Here is an 18195-nt window from a genome sequence, read left to right as displayed (position 1 = left end):
ATAAGACAATGTGTGTTTATGCTTTTGTTGTGATAGCTCTCTTTTTTCTGCTTCTTATGTTCTGTAGATAAATAACACTTTGTTTGAACAAGCTGCGTTCTCAAACTGGTCACAGCTCCTGGAGAGGATCAAAGCCAGCTGGTATTGTCCAAGTACTAAGGGTTGGTAAACTGGGGTGCTGAAGTCTGATGATCCAGTCTAAAAGTGGGGTGAAATGTGGGATTCTACGCTGGGTGAAGTGCAAATGTAGGCCTGTCACTTGAAAGAGGTGACCATTGGGAGCCAGAGAAAGGTGAAATGTACAGCTCACTCCTGAACCATATCAGTATTATTCTGCCATTACTAATTATGTAGTATTGCACACTAGAACCATGCTGGGTAGATGGCTGAAAGGCGCAAAAGAACAAGCCATGACCCAGCATTATAACACACAAAGAAAATCTACTTCCCTCTTCTATCAGGATTGCTGTTTTAAATCCCTCGTTAAGGGCCTGATCCTGAAAGAAGCTTGAGGCCTTCAGCTCCCTTACAAGATAGAACATTAGACTCTTTCATTTTGCCCTCCTCAGGCAGTGCCATACTCCACTGACTGGTTCTGTTTGAGCAGGGAAAACCCATTAGCAGCTTTGGGATATTTCTCTTTATGCAAACATCAAATATGGGAGCATCTGATGTTGATATTTTGCATCATCTTTCAGATTTCCTCCACATTTTATAAGAGTTTTCTTTCTTTCTTTCTCCAGCCCATCGGTTTGTGGGATTCATAATGCTGATATGTGTCAAAAGGGTAGTATAGAACCTGTGAGATCTGAGAAAGTGGTTTACCAGATTCCGGAGCTATTATGGAATTTTGAATTGTCAAAGATTTTGGTAATTAATTTACCATAAATTACTGTTGCTGATATTAATCTTTGTGGTCCGGCTGGTTTGAAATAGAAATTACAATCTTTGTTTGGTCATGTTTTTGGTGAAATGCATATAAACTGAAGAACTCCATATGCTATATTTCTAAACCACTTTGCCTCATTAATTAACTTCTTCAAAATATCTGAAAGTGTGTGTCATAAACTCAAAGCCCTCCTGAAATCCTGCTGCACAGGCTTTGGTCATAAAACTATAAAGACATGTTCATTTTCATTCCATTTTCCTGCCAGAAATGGTGGCTTCAGTAAAGTGGGCCTTATCATGTATGTTGAGATTGTCAAAGCAATCCAGAAGATGTAGATACACATTTTCCTTTAAAATTAAATGTCCAAAGTTAGGCACCCAAATGCAGACAAGACTGCTTTGAAAATCTCAACTTAACAAGACTCACTTTTAATAAAGGAGACATTTTCCCAGGGAAAAGGATGCTTCTTCAAGTTCTTCCTGATCTCTTTGCATTCTCTTTTTGCTCTAGAGACACAATTTTGATTTCCCTTATACTTTCCTAAAAGCAACTAAAGCCAAAGCCCTGAAGATTTCTGACCTGTCAGGCAAGCAGGATGTGGGGGGTCTGGCCTACAGATCGGAGTGAGCATCAGGAACCTTGTATCAGAAATCAGGGCCTAGTGTCAGAGCTCATGGTGTAGTCAGAAGCCAGAGCCAAGGATCAGGCTGGAGATCAGACACTGGGACTCAGAGCTGGAATGAGAGACCAGAGGCAAGAGTCAAAACTGGAATCACCAGGAGCAAGCAGGGTAAGGCAAGGGGGAGGTCTCAGGCAGGGACAGGGCTGAGGCAAAGATATGTGCAAGGTAGGAGCAGCAGGAACAAGGCAACACAAGAATAGTCACAGTGGTGGCATGAGCACTGAGCAGCCAGGGAGCTAGAACAGGCCTAGAATAGTACCAGTGTTGCTTTCTAAATTATCAAGATGATTGGCTGTCTTTGACCCCTCATGCCAACGTTGACTATAACAAAGCAAACCAATGCCTCTACCAAACAACCCCCCTTCTTTGCTAAGAACGTAAGAATGACCGTAGTGGGTCATTTAATAGTTACAATGTGAAGAAACTAAAGAAGAAACAGTAAAGGAGGAGACTGAATTCTGTTCTATATAGGTTCTTATACTATGCTCACTGTAGTATCTGAGCACCTTCCGGTAGTGCATTAAACAATGTGATTAACTTCTGTCACATGTTGTTTGTTCTGTCATCCTGTTCCTAGAGGGAGTAGTGTGTGCAGTGTAGTATCTTGTTTTGATAGGAGGTATGTGATGAAGGGTGTGGTTTTTTATTTTGTTTTTGTTTTTTTATATAAATATGCCTGTTGCTATGTGTTTATGTTAGAGAAGGCAAGGCCAATAAAATGTACCTTGGACTTGGAGTGGAAAGTGGTGGGGTTTGTGATCATCCTTAGTTCTTGGGGGAGTTCATTCCACACTCTCAGACCATCCCCATAGAAAGTTCTGTCTCCTGCACAGATGAGCATTACTCTTGTTTTGACAGTTCCACTATGCCAGAGGAATGGAATTGTCAACCGCAACCTCCAATCACAGAGCTTTCAGCATCTTTTAAGTATCTTGGGCACAAGTCATGGAGCACTTTGAAGATATGGAGTGAAACTTTGAACTAGATTTGAAATTCTGTGGGAAGCCAGCATAGAAAGCTCTGAGGTGCTTGTGGCAGCCTGTTTTGCTGAGGAGATGCATTGCAGCATTCTGTATTAGTATGAGTTTCCTAAATCCTGAAGGCTTCATGCCCCAGTACACTGCATTGCTGTAATCCAGCCACAAGGTGACAAAGGTATGAATAACTGAGGCCAGGTCTTTACCTGCTAGGATGGGAGAGAGTCTCCTAGTCAGGCAGAGATGGCAATAGCATCTATGCGTAATGCTTTCTATGTGAGAGCTCAGCATAGGTGAGGAATCCACGAGTACTCCTAGACCATGGAGTGAATTGATCAAACAGCCTGTACTGTAGCTGCAAGCTCTTCAGAATACTTTCCTCTGCCTACCAGCATCAAAGAGCAAGGAAGAGCAAATTGCATGATCAACTTGGATGTACGAATTCAGGAATGTACTTTAGGTCCAAAGGCATAAGCTAGTGAAGAATTATGTTTATTATAAAAGAAATATACTCCTCCCTAAGGGATCAGGAGGAGACTGGGACAGTAAAATTAGGTGGTAGAGGAAAGATGTCAGAGGATCAGATATACTGCTCTCCCTACACCAGTTAGGAATCTGAGAGATCTCTAGAAATCACTAGATCTCCCAGTGATCCGTAGTGTTGCCTCTCTCTCTCTGGCATCATAGTCATGATGTCATTGAAGGGGTACAGATGCCAGAATGTACATGTCTGTGATCCCAAACATTTAAGATCACATAGCTTCTTTGGAAGATGTGGGGCGGGGGGAGGGAGGAGAGCAGAACCTCAGGGTTCACCTGGGTCGTTAGTGACTATTGCCCCAACCTGTCAAACAGAATACCTTTAAGAAAAACAATGGGAAAACAGAGACATTTTCTATTGGGAACAATTCTGCTAATATGTTATATTCTGGATTTCTTCCTTTATTCGCATGAAAACAAGATTTTTGTTTCATTAGAATTCATCTGCTCCTGCTACTTATTTTCTATCTGAACTAAAAATTATTCTTCAGTGACATCGTAATCATTTCCACAACAGTCAATTATGATGCAATTCTAGAATTCTGACAATTCTAACTTCAGGCAACCAAGTTTGAAGAAAAAATTAACACAAAAACACATCAAGTAAATTCATGAGAGGAATATTTATATATGTAATACTAGGGGTAGTTAATCAATTTTCCATTACTTCAAGGCCGTCTCTCATTTCTGCAAAAACGAATAATTTAGCATGATGGTACTTCACGTTCATGAGCAATAAACATGCTCCTTATATTCAACTCCTATGAACCTTGAATGTTCAGTCTAGAAGCAAATACAGCCTCATTTCTCTGTATATTAAATAGAAAGCAATGAAGGATATGGTTTGAAGGGGACCTCCTAACTTTTACTGGCTAAACAATTGATGGGGAGGACACATTTGATATCCAACCATAAAACACTTTATGTACATGAACTGTCCATTGCCACGATCCCCAAACTGGCATAATTAACAGTACCACATAACATTTGATTTTCCAATTATTCCATCTTACTTTTTGTCTAGTTTAATCCTCATTAAAACCTAGAGTCACAGTGATTTCCTAAAAAGAACAGGAGTACTTGTGGCACCTTAGAGATTAACAAATTTATTTGAGCATAAACTTTTGTGAGCTACAGCCTACTTCCTCGGTAGCTCACGAAAGCTCATGCTCAAATAAATTTGTTAGGCTCTAAGGTGCCACAAGTACTCCTGTTCTTTTTGCGGATAGAGACTAACACGGCTGCCACTCTGAAACCAGTGATTTCATACTGGCTGAGTGTTGGGTCACTGCAGAGCTTTGCATTCTCTCTGCCATAGGCTTTAGCATGTTATGGAAACAAGTGCTCCAAACTCTGCAGTCCTCGATGATGGGACACAGGGCTTGAATGCAGCTCTGTGGTGGACATTTGTGGCGTCCCACGCGGAGCGCATAAAGCACACGACCAATGTGGTTGCAAGCTGAATCCAATTCTGTTTATTACAAGCTTTCTTTTATAGTTTTTCTTAACATTACATAACACAATTAGGCTATAATCACACATCTACGGATTGGACAAGAAGGAGAATCATGTGTTTATCACATGTATAGCCCCACACCGATTGGTTCAACCGTTCCTTACATAAGGCCATGATTTGTTTACCTTATCTTATATAATCCTAGACCACAAGGGGGCCTTACATAAGGCCATGATTTATTACCTTGTTTACCTTATTTTATATAATTCCTAGACCACCAGGGGGGCCTTACATAAGGCCATGATTTATTACCTTGCAAGTGTTCCATTGTGACCCTTACCTCCTCATGGAACTTTCCATTAGGTTGGTGTAGGGATGATACATCCCCACACCTCCCCCCTTTTTCTTAAATAAGGAACTTTTAAAGAAACATAATATTACGTAAATGCCCACGAAAACCATTGGGATGTAAATAAGGATAGCCAATAAGACATGTTCTAAAGGGATTCGATGGGGTGGCCATGGACAAGCAAAAAGGGCTTCTTGGCCAGTTTGGTTTGCCCAGGTGATCCAAACATTTTGTCGTGGGTTAACAAAAGGTACAGAGTTTGGATATACAAAGACCCCTGCTCCTATAATAAGGAGTTTGAACAAATAGAAGCACAGCATTATCAGGTGTCTAGGTTGTAGCAAACAACAAGTGCAAGTACGGTGCCGCGGGGTCGTCGTCCGGCTTCTGCGTGGCGGCATCGGGCTTTTTAGCAATTTGTGTTTTGAGCCACGGCTGGAGGGATCTTATCCGGTGGTTTTTTCCTATATGTCCTTTTAAAGTTAGATAAGCCTGGCTCCGCCATTCTTTTTAACCTATTTTGCAACTGCTCACCCTGCCCCGGGAACTCCGCTCGGAACTTTGGGGTACAAACATTATTGGTGACAGGAAAGCCGGGCTGGTTTAGGGCTCGCAATGTGTGGGACTGCGGGGGATGGCTCTCACCGGCCAAATGGGACAACTGATTTAGCATGTCCTGTAGCTGAAGGCCCTGTTTGTACATTTCCGCCTGAAATTTTTGTAACTTATCCCCTTTTGGGCTCGAGACCTTCGTTTTATCCGCGGGGTCGTCCGGTAACGGGACGATACTCGGATTAGCTTCGGGTGCACTGGGGATGAGTGGTATGATAGTGTCCTCACCCCCAAAGAACTTACGGGCTCCCACCGGCAACACATAAGGCGGCTCCTTTTTTGGCCGAAAGAGGTTATTAATGGCTGACTGGACCTCGGCTTCTGCCGCAAGCGTTTCTATATTAGTTTTTTAGATTTGCACCATATTAGGCTTAATGACACGGCCTCCTTGTTGCTGTGAGAGACCAACTTCCAGAGGTTAGAGCCTAGACTTTTCCAGACTGCCTTATTAAAGACCGTATTAGGAGTAACAAAAAACTCACGTCTTTGCCCCCATTTCAACAAACGGGACAACGTGTCAGAGGGAAGCTTCTCTCCCCGCTTTTTAGTGATGCGTAGTAAAAAATCATGCACCGTCTCCTTCTCTGCAGACAAAGCAGAGCCCATTTTATTAAATGCAGCCGCTTACCTGTGAGCTTACGAACGTCTTTTTTGGACGACCAGGAGCCGGTATCCTCCGGTACCTCCTGCCGCGGCTGCCACCTCCGCCTTTTCTTACCGAACGCTTCAGTCGGCTGTGAACTCACGAACGTCTCTCTTGGACGACCAGGAGCCGGTATCCTCCGGTACCTCCTGCCGCGGCTGCCACCTCCGCCTTTTTTTACCGAACGCTTTAGTCGGCTGTGAGCTCACGAACGTCTCTCTTGGACGACCAGGAGCCGGTATCCTCCGGTACCTCCTGCCGCGGCTGCCACCTCCGCCTTTTCTCACCGAACGCTTCAGTCGGCTGTGAGCTCACGAACGTCTCTCTCGGACGACCAGGAGCCGGTATCCTCCGGTACCTCCTGCCGCGGCTGCCACCTCTGCCTTTTCTCACCGAACGCTTTAGTCGGCTGTGAGCTCACGAACGTCTCTTTTGGACGACCAGGAGCCGGTATCCTCCGGTACCTCCTGCCGCGGCTGCCACCTTCGCCTTTTCTTACCGAACGCTTTAGTCGGCTGTGAGCTCACGAACGTCTCTTTCGGACGACCAGGAGCCGGTATCCTCCGGTACCTCCTGAGCGGCTGCCACCTCCGCCTTTTCTCACCGAACGCTTCAGTCGGCTGTGAGCTCACGAACGTCTTTCTTGGACAACCAGGAGCCGGTATCCTCCGGTACCTTCTGCCGCAGCTGCCACCTCCGCCTTTTCTCACCGAACGCTTTAGTCGGCTGCCTTGATGTCCAAGCCGAATCACGTCGGGGTCACCATTTGTGGCATCCCACGCGGAGCGCATAAAGCACACGACCAATGTGGTTGCAAGCTGAATCCAATTCTGTTTATTACAAGCTTCCTTTTATAGTTTTTCTTAACATTACATAACACAATTAGGCTATAATCACACATCTACGGATTGGACAAAAAGGAAAATCATGTGTTTATCACATGTATAGCCCCACACCAATTGGTTCAACCGTTCCTTACATAAGGCCATGATTTGTTTACCTTATCTTATATAATCCTAGACCACAAGGGGGCCTTACATAAGGCCATAATTTATTACCTTGTTTACCTTATTTTATATAATTCCTAGACCACCAGGGGGGCCTTACATAAGGCCATGATTTATTACCTTGCAAGTGTTCCATTGTGACCCTTACCTCCTCATGGAACTTTCCATTAGGTTGGCGTAGGGATGATACATCCCCACAGACATTCTACTTGGAAGGGCATTGTGAGGACCACTGCTGCCTTTCCACATGAGTGAATTCCTCTTCCAGCCCAGCTGCTTTGCAGGCACCAGGATGGGAGAATGAAAATTGTACCTCTCTGCTAGGGTTGCCAGGTGCCTGGTTTTTGACTGGAATGCCAGTCAAAAAGGGACCCTGGCAGCTCTGGTCGGCACCACTGACTGGGCCATTAAAAGTCTGGTCGGCGGCACAGCTGGGCAAAGGCAGGCTCCCCCATCTGGCTCCTACGTGTAGGTGCAGCCAGGTGGCTCCACGCACTGCCACCACTGCAAGCACCAGTTCCGTAGGTCCCATTGGTCATGGTTCTGAGCCAATGGGAGCTGCAGGGGTGGCACTTGCAGATGGGGCAGCACGCGGAGCTCCTGGCCGTACCTCTGCGTAGGAACCAGAGGGGGGACATGCCACTGCTTCTGGGAGCTGCCTGAGGGAAGCACCACCCAGAGCCTGCATCACTGACCCCTTCCTGCGCTCCAACCCCCTGCCCCAGCCCTGATCCCCCTCTTGCCCTCCGAACCCCTCCATCCCAGCCCAGAGCACCCTCCTGCACTCCAAACCCCTCATCCCAAGCCCAACCCCAGAATCAACACCCCCAGCCAGAGCCCAACCCCCCACCCCAGCCCAGAACCCCTTCCCTCACCCCGAACCCCTCATTTCTGGCCCCACCCCAGAATCCACGCCCCCAGCCCAGAGCCCATATCCCCTCCCACTCCCCAACCCCCTACCCCAGCCCTGATCCCCCTCCTGCACTTCAAACCCCTCACCCCAGAGTCTGCACCCCCAGCCAGAGCCCTTACCCCCCCTGCACCCCAACCCGGAGCCCCTTCCCTCACCCCTCATTTCTGGCTCCACCCCAGAATCCACACCCCCAACCCAGAACCCATATCCCCTCACACACCCCAACCCCCTGCCTCAGCCCTGAACCCCTCCCATACTCCAAACTCCTTGGCTCCATACCCCAGCTCAGAGCCCCCTCCTGCACCACAAACCCCTCATCCCTGGCCACACCTCAGAGCCCACACCCCCAGCCGTAGCCCTCACCGCATCCCAACTCACTATCTCAGCCCCGAGCCCCCTCCCACACCCTGACCTTATTTCTGGTCCCACCCCAGAGCCTGCGGCCCTATCCTGGAGCCCACACACATAAACCCACCCCGCACCCCAGCCCCCTGATCCAGCCCTGTGAAAATGAGCGAATGAGTGAGGGTGGGGAGAGTAAGCGACAGAGGGGAGGGGATGAAGGGGACGAGCCTCGGAGGAGGGGCGGGGCATGGGTCAGGGCAAGGTGTTTGGTTTTGTGTGAGAGGAAAGCTGGCAACCCTCCTCTCTGCACTTGTGAAGGCAAAGCTGAGCCTGGAAACCTGAACCATAATCTTTCATCAGAGTGTGGCTCACTATCCTCGGGGCCAGCCTACTTAACACATTTTTATTGGTAATATTAGAGTGCAAAATATGCAGTACAAGGCTAATAAGGAGGCTTAGTACAATGCTTAAAAAAATTAAAATATTCCTTATTGAGTCTGAAAATAGTATCTGTCACTCAGTTGTTGCATGACTGAGTTCACTCACATGGAGAAATCATAAATCATTTATCCCATTTGACTTTTTGAAATCAATAGAAGTGGGTCCTCCAGGCTGCCTAGAGAAGCTGCAGGGAAGCAGCCAATCGGAGCTCAGCAGGCTCATGTAAAAGGAGTTGCTGGATAGAGCAATCAGTTGCTAGCTGGAGCCAGGGGAGCAAGGATGGTGCTCCTGGCTAGGTGCAGAAGTTACAGTACCTGGACAGAAGAGCAAAGAAGGTGCTCCTGGCTGATGACTGGGACTCAAGCAAGCCTTCAGCCCTGAGGTAAGGGTGAAGCTGAAAATGCTGGGTCTAAGAAGGGAACTAGCCCAGGGAAATGCAACAGCAAGTTAAAAGGAAGCAGCTAGGTTGGGACCTGGAATAGTGGGCAGGGCTGGGTCCCCGTCCTACCCCCCCCCCCCCCCAGCCACAGGTGGAGTGGCCTAAGCCCAGAGAAGGCGGCAGAAGATCTCAAAGAGAGCCAGTATTTATCTGAACTATTTTGTTTGTATACCTACAGACTGTGCGTGACTCAGCTCTCACTGAAAACTTGCTCAAAAACTTTATCAACAGGGATCACCGCAAGTGAAGCAAAGCTGAGAGAGTGCAGGTGCAGATGCACTCGGCCAGCAGGGGCATTCACATGAGATGAGTGGCCCTGTCACAGGCTGTTATAAAGAAGATAGTAATCAATTATTCTCTGTGTCCACTGGAGGTAGGGCAAGAAGTAATGGGCTTAATCTGCAGCAAGGAAGATTTATGTTAGATATTAGGAAAGTTTTCTCACTATAAGGATAGTTACACTCTGGAATAGACTTCCAAGGGAGGTTGTGGAATCCTCTTCATTGGAAGGTTTAAAAGTAGGTGAGACAAACCTGGCACGGATGGTCTAGCTTTACTTGGACCTGCCTCAGACTAGAGGGCTGTACTCTGACTTCATGAGGTCCCTTCCAGTCCTACACTTCTATGATTTTATGATATCTTCCAGTTATTCCCATATTCAGAATTCTATTATGAAGTCTGATATACTTTACTTTCAAAAGAGCATGGCAAGTCAGCTCTTGCATAGAGACATGGACCATGGAAGCAACCAGTTGAGTGATTTTTATTCCATTTTGAAGAAAATGGTATGATATAGTACAGGCAATACATGCAATAGAACCTGAGCCATACAGAGCAATGGTTCTCTTCCTTTCTTCAATTCAAATTCCAACATAGGTTGCCCCCAGATTAAGTACCAATGATGTAGAGCACCAATCACAATTAGCAAGTACGTACCAATAAATCTACATTGTTCTCTGTTCACCACAGCAGTGGTAATAAATACAAGAGAGTGAACGGTGCTTTATGTCCGGGTGTCTGCAATCCATTAAATAAGCACTTGATTGGAATAAACTTCCATTCAAGTTGTGGTAATAGTTGTGATTTTAAGTAATTGCAGACTTACTTGTCAGGGTAGTTAACCAACTCAGTGGAGTTCTCTGACATTTTTGCTTGAAGAAAATCTTATCTAAAGCAAAGGTTAAAGTGTTTATTTGTGGTTTCCATGAATGTTACTCAAATGAGCTTACAATCTATACAGTCCATATTTACAGGACAGGGATTCATACATGAATATATATTTCATAGCAAACATTCCAGAAGCTATAGCAGAATCAGAAGAGTATTGAGAAGTTTCTGATTTCCATTCAGGGAGAGCAAAAGGCTGGACTTTGACTGTATCTGATCAGCAGATAATTCCCCTAGCTAAGGGGAACACAGACACAAAGTCAGGAGAGCCAACTCCTGTACCAGTGTCATCCCCTGTCCCAGAAGAAGGGGCATGTCAGAGCAAGTCGGGAAGGGGACATGGCAGAGCTCAGCTCTATCATGATCCTCCACTGGCCTCTGGTCCCTCAGTGGCCAGTAGTGCAAGTTAGAGCTGCCTACTTGCACCAAAGTCAGGTGTAGTATAGATGGGCATGGCCCATAGTATGAGAGAATATGTGGAATAGCTGTTGTTGTGTAAGGATATAGAGTGTAGCTGTGACTTTCCATACAGGGACTGTGCGTGAACTGCAGGTCACAGTGAACAACAGGCTCTGGTATCTGTTGGGTAAGAGTTACGTAATCTTTAACTACAAATACCTAGGCTGTTAATACAGGTTCTCATTGCGTTAACCAAAAGACCACAATAATCAGAGTCTTGACACCACACTCTCCTACACATATTGCCCTGAGCTGAGTGGAGTTCAGACAGAGAGGAGAGTTTGGCCCTACCTTTCATAATTGTGACCTGGTGAGATTGAATCCTCTAGACCCAAAGGCGACTAACAAGAGAATACGTGAATACTTCTCGAGAGTCAAATTGAATTTGTTTTCACTGCCAACAGCTAATGACTGTCCTATCCGGATAAAGGGGTTAGGTCTAAGAGTTGTCACCTGATACCTCTATATTGATATAGTACTGGCATGTATCCTGGGTATTCACATTAAGACTTACTCCCTCCTAAAATTATTGTTCCTTATAACTACCAACATATAAAGGGAGTGAAAATTTGTAAAGTGGTTTATTCTTAGTTCTTACATATGATCTATGAGCAGTCTCTACTTTTGCGCATTGTATAGCATTAAGCTCATTGTTGGTGCTAACCAGATCACCATAAAGAGCTATACATGAACAAAAATGGGATCATAAAACAGTCATAGAATTATATACTTATGTATATACATAGGACAGAAGGAAAACACTCTTTTGTTATTAAGCATTTATTACAAGAGTGAACAAATAAGATACATATAATTCCATGCAAAGGCTACATTAAAATAAAGAACTAAAGATTATAAATTTAATCCCTCAAAAGTCAGGAAATGAATAAATAAAGGACTTCCTGTTCTACCTCAAACTCAGGAAGAGAAGTATGTCTGTTCATCAACCAGCGGGTGTCCTGCTTTGCATTAAATGCTGGGGCAGTTGCCCCCCATTCTAAAAGATGCTTAGAATTAGCATCTGTTTCCCTGGAGATGCTGTGATGTCATTTTTCCAGTTCTGTGGCACATAGTTGAAACTCTGAAGTTCAGTGAGTAAAGCATAAGACCGGTTACAGAATTTTTAACCAATTGGATTGCCGTGAACCAGATCCCATTGATGAGCTGAATTCCTTCAGATAGTACATTGCACCTCCTTAAAATGAGCTGTTCATAAATACTCTGTGATCTAGCTGTATTTTTGTGAGGAGGTGAATTTAGTTTTATTTTAGTGCTTATTCCATTGCTCTTTAACTGTGTTTCTCAAATAGAAACAGAACTTTAGGAAAAATAAATAGACACAGAATTTTAGGAAAAATAACAACTAAATCCAGGCTGAACCAATAGTTTCAAACAATATATATATATTTGTCTCTTCCCATAGAAAAGAAAGAAAACTGCTCACATGGAATTCCATTTAGTTCATGTGTATAGAATGAACTAGCCCCTTAGGGGCAGGGGTAATTAGCTGTGGCAAGCATCTATGCTAAAATGTAACCTGTATTGGGGAGAGCTAGTGCAAGACCTTCCACAACACTTAAATCCCGGGTTGGGACTATCTGTGGAGAAACTGATGGAGCATCCACTCCAGTGTGCCTCCAAGTTCCGTGTATGCTGCAGGAGTGGTTTCTGTGATAGTTTCACCAAGGGCTGTGTAGAGCGTTGCATCAGGAGAAGGCCAAAGGCAATCTAGGGCAGAGGCCATGGGGTCTCTCTGTGGCTCCACCATCATACTATGCAGACAACACAGAGAGACTGCAGCCAGTGCTCTAACCCTAGTTCCAGGACAGCAAGGGGAATGGGTTTTACCTCCCCAGCCCGACTGCCCTGCACTTCACCTCCTTGGAGCCTGATGCTTTGGCTTCTCTGGCCTTAAAATCCATGGTACCACTATGGTTATCTAGTTTGACTTTCTGCATAACAAGCCACTCACTAATTGTGGCAGTGGAGGGAATTATTCTTTTCTGCATGGTAGCAAACACAACAATGTGTTATCTATATTTTAGAAAGACATTCAGTTTCAAATGCAGGTGAATTGCACTTCACCTTTATGTAACTTTATCCTCTCCATATATAGTACACACACTCTGTAAGGCAGCAAAGAGATAAAGGAAAGAGCTCTCATGAGCAGAGTTCAGAGACATCGTTGGAGTTGTGCTGAAAAACTTGCACTTCTTGGTTTCCAGTCTTTAGGTCCTCAGTTTCTATGGCTGTCAATCCAGCATCTTTCACAAGCACTAGTACAGTAGAACCTCAGTTACGAACACCAGAGTTATGAACTGACTGGTCAACCACACACCTCATTTGGAACCGGAAGTACGCAATCAGGCAGCAGCAGAGACACACACAAAAAGCAAATACAGTACAGTACTGTGTTAAACATAAACTACAAAAAAAGGGAAAGGTTTTTTTTGTTTTTGTTTTTTTAAGATTTGACCAGGTAAGGAAACCATTTCTGTGCTTGTTTCATTTAAATTATGATGGTTAAAAGCAGCATGTTTCTTTTGCATAGTAGTTTCAAAGTTGTATTGTCAATGTTCAGTTGTAAACTTTTGAAAGGACAACCATAATGTTTTGTTCAGAGTTATGAACATTTCAGAGTTACGAACAATCTTCATTTCTGAAGTGTTCACAACTCTGAGGTTCTACTGTAGTCATTTTTAAAGAATACAAATGAAAAGGGTTTATTAAATAATGTAAAAGCAGAAAACCATTGGCTGACATGAACCACACAGGTCATAGGGAAAAGAAAAAAGAGTAACCCAACTGGTGAAGATGCCTAGTAATAATTAAAAGATGTGCGTGCACACACACACAGGACAAATTCTGCTCTCAGTAAATCCAGATGCAATTTTATCACAGTCAATGAGGTTGCACACAGTGCAGCCCTGTCATCATAGTGACAGAACAGATGGATTCCCAAGAGTTATTTTGAATAAAAACCGTTTTTCTAATGTTACTAGATATTAAATCATATTGTAGCAGATAGCTATACACCACATTTGCTTGTTTGCAGTTAATTGTTTGCACTGTCACCTTATTTACTGTGCATGTGACTTAACAGAAATGCTATGACTGTATGATGAGAAACAATTTTTCACTAACGATTTCTGCAAGAAATAACTGTAATAGTACTGCATACATATAACCATAACACAGACAAGATAAATTCTCTTATAATGAAGGGAAAATAATGTGAAAAAATATTAGCAGGATATTAGAATTGCATACTTTGACTTTGTTATAGACATTACACCAAGATAACCAAACAACTTTCTACCAGATGGACACTGAAAAACACTGTAATTGTCCTATTTGATGTTAGCTACTGTAAGTCTTTGGAAGGCCAATGAGTCCAGCATTGAGAATACATTCTCTATGTAGATATCATACTTTACCTTGAAGCTGACATTTTCTTTGTTCTTCTTTTAACTCTTTAAGTCGTTCCCATTGTCTCAGTCCCACTGTGCATGGGAGCCCCAAATGCTGTTGTCAAGGAAACAGCTAAACTCTCCCAAATACAAATTCCCCATACCATCATCAGTCCATCTGCAAGTTTGCTGGGCAGCTCAGAAAAATGACAAACTATCCAGGAATACCTGCTGGTAAACTCTCTACAATTCTGCACATTTCTTGGAGCAGACACAGTATTTTGAAATGAAAATAAAATCAGAAAAGGCTGTTGGACTTGCAGAAGACACAGGAGTCACAAGTTCCCTGAGTTTCTTGGATCACTGTTGCTGAGACACTTGTGTTTACTCTTGTTTCTAGGTAACCAACATGCCTGTTCAGATAAGGAAGTGTACAGGAAAATGAGCTGTTGTATTTGTCCTATGCTGAAAGTCATTGATGAGGATTCTGCAGAATAATGTTAAAGGATCTCACATGCTTTTTGTGGGAGGATGCCCTGGATTTGAGGAGAGAGCACAGGGAGCATCTGCTCTCTTGCAGCGGTGCAGGCGTCAGGCCAGGTAGTAACGCAAGTGTTCAATGAGGGTTGCAGCGGGGGTAGAGGGTGTCACAGAGCTGTGGTGAAACAGGAGAGAAAAGTTGAACTGAGGTGCAGATCATAGAAGGTTAGGGTTGGAAGAGACCTCAGGAGGTCATCTAGTCCAACCCCCTGCTCAAAGCAGGACCAACCCCAACTAAATCATCCCAACCAGGGCTTTGTCAAGCCAGGCCTTAAAAACCTCTAAGGATGGAGATTCCACCACCTCCCTAGGTAACCCATTCCAGTGCTTCACCACCCTCCTAGTGAAATAGTTTTTCCTAATATTCAGCCTAGATCTCCCCCACTGCAACTTGGGACCATTGCTTCTTGTTCTGTCATCTGCCACCACTGAGAACAGACTAGCTCCATCCTCTTTGGTAGTTGAAGGCTGCTATCAAATCCCCCTTCACTCTTCTCTTCTGTAGACTAAATAAGCCCCATTCCCTCAGCCTCGCCTCATAAGTCATGTGCCCCAGCCCCTAATAATTTTTGTTGCCCTCTGCTGGACTCTCTCCAATTTGTCCACATCCTTTCTGTAGTGAGGGACCAAAAACTGGACGCAATACTCCAGATGTGGCCTCACCAGTGCTGAACAGAGGGGAATAATCACTTCTGTGCAGCAGTCTGGGAACTGAACTTGTCTATGAAGACCGAGGCAAAAAAAGCATTGAGTACTTCAGCTTTTTCCACATCATCTGTCACTAGGTTGCCTCCCCCATTCAGTAAGGGGCCCACACTTTCCCTGACCACCTTCTTGTTGCTAACCTTCTTGTTTCTGTACAAAACCCTTTTTGTTACCCTTCACATCCCTTGCTAGCTGCAACTCCAATTGTGCTTTGGCCTTCCTGATTACACCCCAGCATGCTCGAGCAATATTTTTATACTTCTCCATAGTCACCTGTCCAAGTTTCCACTTCTTGTAAGCTTCCTTTTTGTGTTTAAGCTCACCAAAGATTTTTCTGTTAAACCAAGCTGGTCACCTGCCATATTTGTTATTCTTTCTGCACATCAGGATGGTTTGTTCCTGTGCCCTCAATAAGGCTTCTTTAAAATACAGCCAGCTCTCCTGGACTCCTTTCCCCATCATATTAGCCTCCCAGGGGATCCTGCCCATCAGTTCCCTGAGGGAGTCAGTCTGCTTTTCTGAAGTCCAGAGTCCGTATTCTGTGGCTTTCCTTTCTTCCTTTTGTCAGGATCCTGAACTCAACCAACTCATGATCACTGCTGCCCAGGTTGCCACCCACTTCTGCTTCCCCTACGAATTCTTCCCTGTTTGTGAGCAGCAGGTCAAGAGGTGCACGGCCCCTAGTTGGCTCCTCCAGCACTTGCACAGGAAGTTGTCCCCAACACTCTCCAAAAACTTCCTGGATTGTCTGTGCACTCCTGTATTGCTCTCCCAGCAAATGTCAGGGTGATTGAAGCCCCCTATGAGAACTAGGGCCTGTGATCTGGAAGCTTTTGTTAGTTGTCCAAAAAAAGCCTCGTCTACCTCATCCTCCTGGTCTGGTGGTCTATAGCAGATGCCCACCATAACATCACCCTTGTTGCTCTCACCTCTAAACTTAACCCAAAGACTCTCAACAGGCTTTTCTCCATTTTCATACTGGAGTTCTGAGCAATCATATTGCTGTCTTACATACAGTGCAAGTCCTCCACCTTTTCTCCCTCGCTTGTCCTTCCTGAACTATTTATACCTATCCATGACAGTGCTCCAGTCATGTGAGTTACCCCACCAAGTCTCCGTTATTCCAATCGCATCAGAGTTCCTTGCCTGTGCCAGGACTTGCAATTCTTCCTGCTTGTTTCCTAGGCTTCTTGCATTCATGTACAGGCACCTAAGATAACTAGCTGATTGCCCCACTTTCTCAGTATGAATGAGGAGGCCTCCCCTGTTGCACCCTCCTCCTTGAGTTGAACGCACAAATCACCCTCTCCCAGTTGGGATTTATTGAAGGGGTTCTAGGTTAATACAATTGACATGAATTTGGAAAATGTCTCCAGTTTTATTCTTTCCATGCAGCTTTATAAGCAGTGAACTCAAAAATACAAAAGAAGTAGTACAGAGCATTGAGGGTAGCTTTTCTTTCCCCACTGCTCTCTGTCCAGCTTTCTAGTCCACACCTCTCTCGCCTATGAGAGTTCCACTCTCAGACCTATCTAGTGTAACTGTGACGTTGTGCAATCTATATGGTTTTATAAAAACATAATAAGAAGTGAGTATAATGTAACTGGAATAGTTTTATAAAAATATGATAAGTGAATATAATGTAACTGGAATATGCTTCATGCAAAAGGTCTCTTGCAAGGTATCATTACAAAGCTTATAATCTACTGAGTGTGATCATCCTATTTGTATAAATGTACCACTCTTGTATCTGAAACTAGAAATATGAAATATAACTCTGAGGGCCTATTGTAATTATGCAAAGTGTGGGCCATTAATAGTGGTTTGAAATCTTGATGACTCCCATTAACCAGGACCATTGTCTGCAGATTGCTGGGTTTACCTGTTAGTCTTCCTGTGTATGTGTGTGCTGGCAAGTGGATAATGAAGTCTTGCATTGACATGTGATCATGTCATCTAACCTGGAATCCATCTTTGACCTGGTGCTTTTCCACTGGGGGTGGGGGCGGGGGTGAAAACCCAGAGGGACAAAGGGTTCCCTCCTTATGCAAAAAATATATAAAGGGGTGAAAGAGAACAGAGGGAGAGAGGAGCCATCATGAAGAATCCCCTAGCTATCACCTGAGCTGGAACAAGAGCTGTACCAGGTGAAAGAATTGTGCCCAGGCCTGGAAGGTGTCCCGTCTGAGAAAAAGCTTACTGAAGCATCTCTGAGGGTGAGATTATCTGTATTCAGTTTGATTAGACATAGATTTGCGCATTTTATTTTATTTTGTTTGGTGACTTACTTTGTTCTGTCTGTTACTACTTGGAACCACTTACATCCTATTTTCTGTATTTAATAAAATCACTTTCTACTTAGTAATTAACTCAGAGTATGTATTAATACCTGGGGGAGCAAACAGCTCTGCATATCTCTCTATCAGCGTTATAGAGGGCGAACAATTTATGAGTTTACCTTGTATAAGCTTTATACAGGGTAAAACTGATTTATTTGGGTTTAGACCCCATTGGGAGTTGGGCATCTGAGTGCTAAAGACAAGTACACTTCTGTGAGCTGTTTTCAGGTAAACTTGCAGCTTTGGGGCAAGTAATTCAGACCCTGGGTCTGTGTTGGAGCA

General features: G+C 44.4%; 1 protein-coding gene across 3 annotated transcripts in view; it reads right to left on the bottom strand.

Annotated features, from left to right (window-relative positions):
• The window catches only part of FAM81B (family with sequence similarity 81 member B), a 62587-nt gene extending 47819 nt beyond the window's left edge, over positions 1-14768 (bottom strand). The window contains exons 1-2 of one of the 3 annotated variants that reach the window (XM_024109607.3): positions 14357-14768; positions 10399-10461 (exon numbers count right to left, since the gene is read on the bottom strand). In XM_024109607.3, the coding sequence (XP_023965375.2) occupies positions 10399-10439 (41 nt within the window). In that variant the 5' untranslated portion in view covers positions 10440-10461; positions 14357-14768. The remainder of the gene's footprint in view (positions 1-10398; positions 10462-14356) is intronic. The other 2 variants (XM_005306925.4, XM_024109609.3) reach the window with 2 other exon arrangements.
• Positions 14769-18195: the final 3427 nt, after the last annotated feature.

This window comes from Chrysemys picta, chromosome 6 (assembly GCF_011386835.1).
Source record: "Chrysemys picta bellii isolate R12L10 chromosome 6, ASM1138683v2, whole genome shotgun sequence".
NCBI classification, from domain to species: Eukaryota; Metazoa; Chordata; order Testudines; family Emydidae; genus Chrysemys; species Chrysemys picta.
The sequence above is the reverse complement of the archived record's forward strand: the minus strand, read 5'-3'. Positions and strand labels throughout refer to the sequence as shown.